General features: G+C 53.9%; 1 protein-coding gene across 1 annotated transcript in view; it reads right to left on the reverse strand.

Moving 5' to 3' along the window:
- The window catches only part of LTBP2 (latent transforming growth factor beta binding protein 2), a 99,941-nt gene that overhangs the window by 39,161 nt on the left and 53,265 nt on the right, over window positions 1-7,515 (reverse strand). Inside the window, exons 8-9 of the mRNA XM_007459734.1 lie at window positions 6,961-7,244; window positions 5,820-5,922 (exon numbers count right to left, since the gene is read on the reverse strand). Coding sequence (XP_007459796.1) covers window positions 5,820-5,922; window positions 6,961-7,244 — 387 coding nt within the window. The remainder of the gene's footprint in view (window positions 1-5,819; window positions 5,923-6,960; window positions 7,245-7,515) is intronic.

Below are 7,515 nucleotides of genomic sequence, written 5' to 3' on the forward strand. Positions count from 1 at the left end.
CAGCCAGACTAGCGTCTAATTCCTGGCTCCACTCTGACTAGCTGTGTGACTTGGGCACATTTCTTAACCTCCTTCGGTCTTAAAGTTTTCACCTGTAGAAGTGGGGACAGAAACTCAGTTCGTGGGTTGTTGTGAGGATTAACTGGTTGTTTACTGAAACAACCAATGTCAGACTGAAACTAGCATAATGCCTGGCACAGTACCAGTAGATGTTCCTCAAGCCTTCCTCCCTCCCTCCTTCTCTCCCTCCCCCCTTCCTTCCTTCCTATCTCCCTCCTTCCCTCCCTTCCTTCCTTTCTCCCTCCCTCCCTCCCCCCCTTCCTTTCTTCCTTCCTTCCAGAAACACAGTTTCGAGGAAAGCAACCTGGCCTGCTGCCCCTCACTGGCTGGAGACACTTGGGCAAGTTACTCTCTGAGCCTTGGTTTTCTTATCAGCAAAATGGGGATGACTTTTCCTTTCTCAGAGGGTTATTGTGAACACTAAACAGGCATGCAAAACCCGGAGCATGATGCTTGTCACATATTGGTAGTTATAATAATGTCCATTATTCCAGATTTTCCTCCTTGGTGAAGTTCTAATGGATCCTGCAATGATTGTGGAAATGCCACCCAAAGACAGGCTCTGACTGCTTCCTTGGGAGGCTCCGGAGCCAGAGTGGGTGTCTTGGTCACCATGACCAGTGAGGTGGAGGGGGGTCTGGTCAGAGCCCTGGCTCAGACAGGCGCCGCTTCTGCCACCCTAACCCTATCCCTCCCATGGCTCTCCAGGCCAGAGATGCCACGTGTCAGTGACACCCCTGCTAGGGTAGGGAGGGTGCTAACTTGAGCTGAGTCACAATTCCCAGGAGGCTTTGAGTCCCTTGGAAGCTCTCAGAACAGCCCCGAGCCAAAGAATCACGGCTTTTATCAGCCCAACAACTGGAATTCTGAAAATCCCATTTCTTTAGGGCAGGAGACTGGGTGTCTGACCCAGAGTTACAGAGAACAGGAGCCCCACCCAGGCACAGCTGTTCCCCCAGCCGGGGTCCTCTAGCTCATTGAATGCCTAAGCCAAGAAGCAGAGGAAGGGGATTACAGAGCGATTAGAAGCAGGGCTCTGGGGTCACATAGACCTGAAGTTTCAGGCCCAATTTCCTCATCTGTAAAATGAAGATAGTAACACCCACCTAGAGATGTTGTTAGGAGGCAACGAAATGAGAACGAACTTAGCGTGGTGCTTGGCGCGTATTACATCCTCTGAGTAAAGGGCTGCTAATGAGGACGTGATGAGAGTGATGCCGCCATGACTCGCCCTAGGGTTCTCTGCTCCAGCCTCCTCAGACATCACCTTCACATGCCCACTCTCCCCGGGGGCTGGCATCACAGACCTACACCTGGAGCACTCCTTGTGGGCAAGGGCCATGGCAAAACCCAGCCAAACCAAGGCTTTTCTTCTATTGAGAGTTTCAAATAAATTTTCAGTTGTATATATTAAACCTATATTCCCTCAAAAATCAATTTCCTTTCCCCACTCCTTCCACACACCTGTTCTTGGTAGACATACTCCTCGTGGCGGGGAGTTCAGTACTTCTGGAAACATCCCATTATATTGCTGGGCAGCTGCAGTTTTTAATAAGTTGTCCCTACTGCTCAGTTTCCAGTTGAGTTCTGCCTACTAGAAACATCCACACGTCGGCTTTTGCCCACGCCCTGAAACCACATGGAACAAGCCTGCCCACTTCCCCCCAACCCCCGGATGTTTCTTTCAACACATCTCTGTTAATTCAGGCCTGCACTGCAGGTTGCTGCCCTGCCTGTCTGTTCAATCCAATCTTCTGGCAGGATGTTGTCCTTCATGTATACGTGGAATACAGTCCTGGGATGCACCCTCTTGACTGTAAAGTCCTGGTCTAGCATCCTGATTGGTATTGTTTCCAGGTTGCCCCAACGCCCCCCTCCCCAGAATGATTAGGGAGATCCTGGTTCCCTAAGAATCAGACACACTGTGATTTGAATCCCAGCTCCCTGTCCTAGCTGTGTGACCTTGGACGAGTTCCTCAGCCCTCTCTGAGCTACATTTTTCTCCTCTGTCAAATGGGGATAAAGATCCTTAGCTTGCCGCTGGTTGTGACAATGAAATGAGATCACGTAGGGTGACGTAGGTGCAAAGCATGGCATAGTGTAAAACTTCAGTACCTGGCAGCTATTATTGTTTTTAAGAGGGAGAGACACAGAATTCCTTGAAGGGGACGAGCAAGAGAATCAGCTCTCCCTGGGGACACAGGGAGGGGCCTGGATTCTGCGGTGAACTCATCCTACGCCAGGCAGACGGAGAGATGGTCTCGTGGCAAACAGCCGGGGCCCACCACTGCGGGCCGCGCGCCGTGTGCCAGCCCAGCCTGCCCCAGCAAAGGGGCCTTGGGGTTGACACAGCCGGTGCCAAGCCAGATGGGGCAGCGGCCAACTTTCCAGTCAACCCAGATGTCTGTCTTTCTCGAATGAAAACTCAAAAATGTGGTCTCAGTCAAAGTGGCTTTTGAGAGCTGTGTGCTCTCCAGACCCTGCAGAAGCTCTGAGTTGCGACTTTTCATAACTCCCCAGGGGTCAGGAGGATGTGGCTCAGGCCAGGTCCTGGCAGGTCAGCTGCATCTGTCACTCAGAGTGAAGGGAGAAAGGTGGGGGGACCAGAGGCTGGCCTAGATTGACTCTCTGAGCCATTTCCCTAAGAAGGCACTAAGGAATTTTTCTGGAAGAAAAGGGATTTGTCTGTGCCATGTAACTGAGACTTCAAGGCAGTCCTTTCCCATGTCAGAAATAGCAGCACTGCAGGGATCCTCTTCAACAGTCCTGTACAGCCTCAGAAGCCAAAGCTGATTTAGTGGAAGCCATGAAGCTGATTTAGTGGAAGCCACGAAGTCCCGTGGTTCCCCCCCGCTGCTGGCTCCATCACTCCCCTCACCCCCTGATTCTACTAGACCACCTTGTTGGGGATGACAAAGCCCTTCCCTGAGGGGCACAGCCTTATTTTATCAGAAGAGAAATAGAGGTTCAGAGGGGCAGAGCCACCAGGGCTGAGAATGTTCCAGAACCCAGGAGTATGCCTGTCTGGCCAACCATTCCCAAACCTACCCCAGCAGCTCGCCTTTTTTTCTAGAGTCTTGCACAGTAGCTTGCCTGTCTTGCCTACTTAAAGGAACATTCCCCACCCCGGCCCCAGGCCTGGGACTGGAGCTAGGTGTCTGGCACCCTGTCAACACAAACAAGGTTCCCCAGCATCTTGCCCCTTCTCTCTACAATGCCCAGCTGCACTTTAATGCATTTTAAATGTTTACATTGCCCTTTGCAATTTCTTGCTCAGTGTGGGGAATGCCTAATATTCCAGGGTCTGCACCCTGGTGCCCAGCTTGCTGAGGTGTGCTGAACACAGTGAGGGGTGGTGCTAGGAGGGGACAGGGAGGGGGTGGGTGCTCAGCCTTGGGTGTGCTATGCTCCAGGAAATGTTCTCACTCTCTCGATCTTACCTGCCTGTGCAATTTCCTTGGGTTGTTAAGTTCTTTCCCATCTCTTTGGCCCCCTCTAATAACTCTATTTTTTTAAAATAAATTATTTATTTATTTAATTTTTGGCTGCATTGGGTCTTTGTAGCCGCGCGGGCTTTCTTTAGTTCTAGTGAGCAGGGCCTTCTTATTGCAGTGGCTTCCGTTGTTGTGGAGCACGGGCTCTAGGCGCGCAGGCTCAGTAGTTGTGCCTCGTGGGCTCTAGAGTGCAGGCTCAGTAGTTGTGGTGCACGGGCTTAGTTGCTCTGCGGCATGTGGGATCTTCCCGGACCGGGGCTCGAACCCATGTCCCCTGCATTGGCAGGTGGATTCTTAACCACTGCGCCACCAGGGAAGCCCTACTCTAATAATTCTTCAGACCTCATCCTGGATGACACCTCTACAAGAAGCTTTCCCTGATCTACCAGTTTGGGGAAGGATCTCCTACCCCACGGTGTACGGATGTGCAGGTTGTGCGCTGCACAAAAGCTCCACATCTAACAGAATCATTGGCATCCTGGATTTGTCCAATTATAAAGACTATTTTGAACACGTGGAAGGGGAACCTTTCTCTAATTTGCACAAAGGTGGTCCCGGTTCTGCTGTCTGCGCCCCCTGCCCCCACCAGCCTGTAAGCTTGGAGAGGGGAGGCACTGTTTCTACCTCGTTCTCCACTGTTAAGGCCTACACACTATGGGTACTTCAAATGGGTACTTCATCAATGAAAATATTTGTCGGCTGAGTGGAGTGTGGGATATGGAAGTCTCAAGGGTGGGTCTGACCAGGAGGAAGAAAAGTGGTAAAACATCTTTGGCCTGCAGGGGGAGATGCTGAGCAGCTCCACACACTCCTCCCCATGGGGCAGTGGGTCCAGTCCCTCTTGCCTTCTTGGAGGGATACTTCTAACAGTAATTATAACAGCTACCACTTACTGACCTAATGCTAAGTACAGGTGCCATCTCATTTACTCTCCACAGCTGCCTTATGAGGCTGGCACTATTACTGTCTCCATTTCACAGATGGGAGATGGGGCAGAGAGAGGTCAGCGGGCAGAGCTGGGACTGGTACCTGCCGTGTATTGGATGCTCAAGCCTGAAAGCATAATACTACCCTTTGGTGCTTCACCAGAAATTCTATCACACTGTGAAACTGTCCACATTTATTTTTAGTTTGGAGAATATGGTCACTGCTCCACAGCCGAGTGTGAAGTTAGGAACAGCCCTGCCATTCCCCGCTTTGGGCTCTGGGCCAGGCCCCCCACAAAGCTGACTCACCGAGTTGACTTTTGTTTTTTTTTTTTTTTTTGCGGTACGCGGGCCTCTCACTGTTGTGGCTTCTCCTGTTGCGGAGCACAGGCTCTGGACGCGCAGGCTCAGCGGCCATGGCGCACGGGCCCAGCCGCTCCGCGGCATGTGGGATCTTCCCGGACCGGGGCACGAACCCGTGTCCCCTGCATCGGCAGGCAGACTCTCAACCACTGCGCCACCAGGGAAGCCCCCGAGTTGACTTTTGACAGGCAAAAGAAATACATGCCAGGCCTGGACCCAAGCCCAGGAATGAGGGCTGCAAGAGGAAGACAGGCTGAGCGGGCAGGAGCCACACTCATGCATAGGTACCTCGTCACCTGTCTCCCAACTTTAAGATCAATGCCTATGAGAGTGGCATTTTGCTCACTCCTGAATTCTCAGTGCTCAGTATAGGCGAGGCACCTGGCGAGTATTTGCTGAATGAATGAATGAATATGTTAGGTTTTCCCACCACAAAAAAGAGGGCTTGGAGCTGAGTTTCCCATACCCCAAGGCCGAGGACGTTCGGGGACAGATGCCCAACACTGATTCAAAGGCTGAGAGGCAGGAAACAGGAGCTGAGGAGGAGGCCTAGGGGTCCCTCCAAGGAGAGAGTGAGAGAAACACTGAGTCACTAAATCAAGACCTCTGGGCCCCTGGTACCTGGGCAGCGGGCATGTGGAAGGGGGTTGAGGGGTAGAAGAGGGCCCAGCATGGGATGTAATTCCTAAAATCTGAGTAAGAACAACTGGCAAAAGAGAGTAACCCATTCCAGGCCATCAGACCGAGCAGGCAGGCCACGCTGCACCTGGCAATGGGTCTGTGCAGTCAGGAGCCTCTGCCACCAGCCAAAAGCACACTCAAGGCAGATTTGGAAAGCTTTCCTAGATTACCAGCCTGTTCTACCTGCCTGGCCTCTGAGGCCCTGGTGGGAAATGCAGGGGGTGGTGCCTGCAGCAGAGGCCAGGCCCTCGGAGAGCTTTGCAGACAACCCTGGACCCTGGCACCCAGCACTCACCTGGTCTGGGTGGACACGGGGCACAGGAGGTCACTCCCCAGAAGGCTCCCACACTGCCACAGCAGTCCTCTTGGGCAGTCAGCTCCAGCAGGGGGTTGGCACACTGGAAAAAAGCCCATGGACAGTCATCACCTGCTTCCCTCCCCTGTTGTGCACAGAGATGTCGCAGGAAAGTCTGAGACATGAGCTCACCACTCACATCCTGCAGAGAATGCCCCCACCCAAAGGGAGGGGATGAGAGGGGAGGAGTTGTCCCAGAAGGAAGCAGTGAAACCCAAAGTCCACTCTGCCAGACCCTAAACTTGGGAGGGGGGTGGCAGGAACACAACCAGATAAGACCTTCTCTGTGAAGTCTGCAAACTGCCCCCATCCACGTTCCCAGCCCACAGAGGTTGGGCTTTCCTCCATCAAACTCCAGGGAATGCCAGGGCCACCTCCGTGAGCAGGGTCCATGCTCAGCGACACCACAGCTGAGAGGTGGGGAGGAGCTGGGGGACTCAGAGCCCCTATCCCTTGGCTACTCATTACCTCCCCCAGTTCCCAGGAGGGGTTTCCGGGAACGCCAAACTGCAATCCTAGGGAAAACCATCCTGGGTCTGGCTTAGCCCCTATCCTTAGGTGACTGGACTCAGAAAAGCTCACATGATTTCCCATCACTGACTGAGGATGCCAGCGGGGGTAGGGGGGTGGAGTGTCTTATCTTTGCACTGCCAAGGCTTTGGGGTTTAACCTGCATTTGCTAATTTCACATCTCTGTGACTCCACCCTTAACTGAAGACCAAACTCCTCGCCAGATCTAATAGCCCCACTACCCACGCACCAGGAGTCCTACACTCAGCTCCAGGAGAGCCCAGGATTTGCTGGGACACAAGGACGCTTGTTGCCCTCCAGAGGGGGCCTCTCTTGGGTCCTCTTCTGTGTGCCCGGCACTGACAGGTACCCAGTGGCGACCAAGTAGGAGGCTCAACCTCTCTACACTCAGGAAATTTTATGCCCTGAGTTTTCCCATGTGGGGAATGGGAGACCCTGTAGATTCACATTCCTTAAGAACACAGAGGAGAGAGAGAAGGGGGAAGGGCACTGCAAGAAGCAGTTGTGGTCCCAGAAGACCCCGGGGCTGGGGCAGGAGCTGCCTTCTCACCTGTCCATTCACAGCACTCAGGTAGCACCGGCCCAGCAGTGCAGGAGGCCTGGGCACCACCGGGGGTGGCGGCCGAGGAACCACTCCAGACCGAGCCGGGATGCTGTTGCTGCCCCGGTGACCATGGCCAGGGCTGGCGGGGAGCCAGGGCGAGGGTCTGGTCTCCACGCTGTTCTCCGGGGCCTCCTCGACCTCGCCCCGTACCCGAGCCACCTGGTGGACCTGCACGGAGGCCTCAGGCGGGTGGTGGATGTGCACCTTCACCAAGGAGGGGTTCACAGAGGCTGGGCACAGGGGCTGGGGTCAGAGGTGGGGAAACAGGGCCCCACCCTCTGAGGAGTGCAGCAGCCCTGGGCCAGGCGAGCCACTGGCTGCGTCTCCCCAAAACTCACCTCCATTTCTTCACTCTCTACTCAAAACCCAGAAAAATACCCCAGGGAGGACAGGACCAAGCACAGACTCCTTCCCTCCACACCTTTTCTTTTCTTTTTTTTTTTTTTTGCGGTACACGGGCCTCTCACTGCTGTAGCCTCTCCCGCTGCGGAGCCCAGGCTC

Source organism: Lipotes vexillifer, unplaced genomic scaffold, assembly GCF_000442215.2.
Source record: "Lipotes vexillifer unplaced genomic scaffold, Lipotes_vexillifer_v1.1 scaffold39, whole genome shotgun sequence".
NCBI classification, from domain to species: Eukaryota; Metazoa; Chordata; class Mammalia; order Artiodactyla; family Lipotidae; genus Lipotes; species Lipotes vexillifer.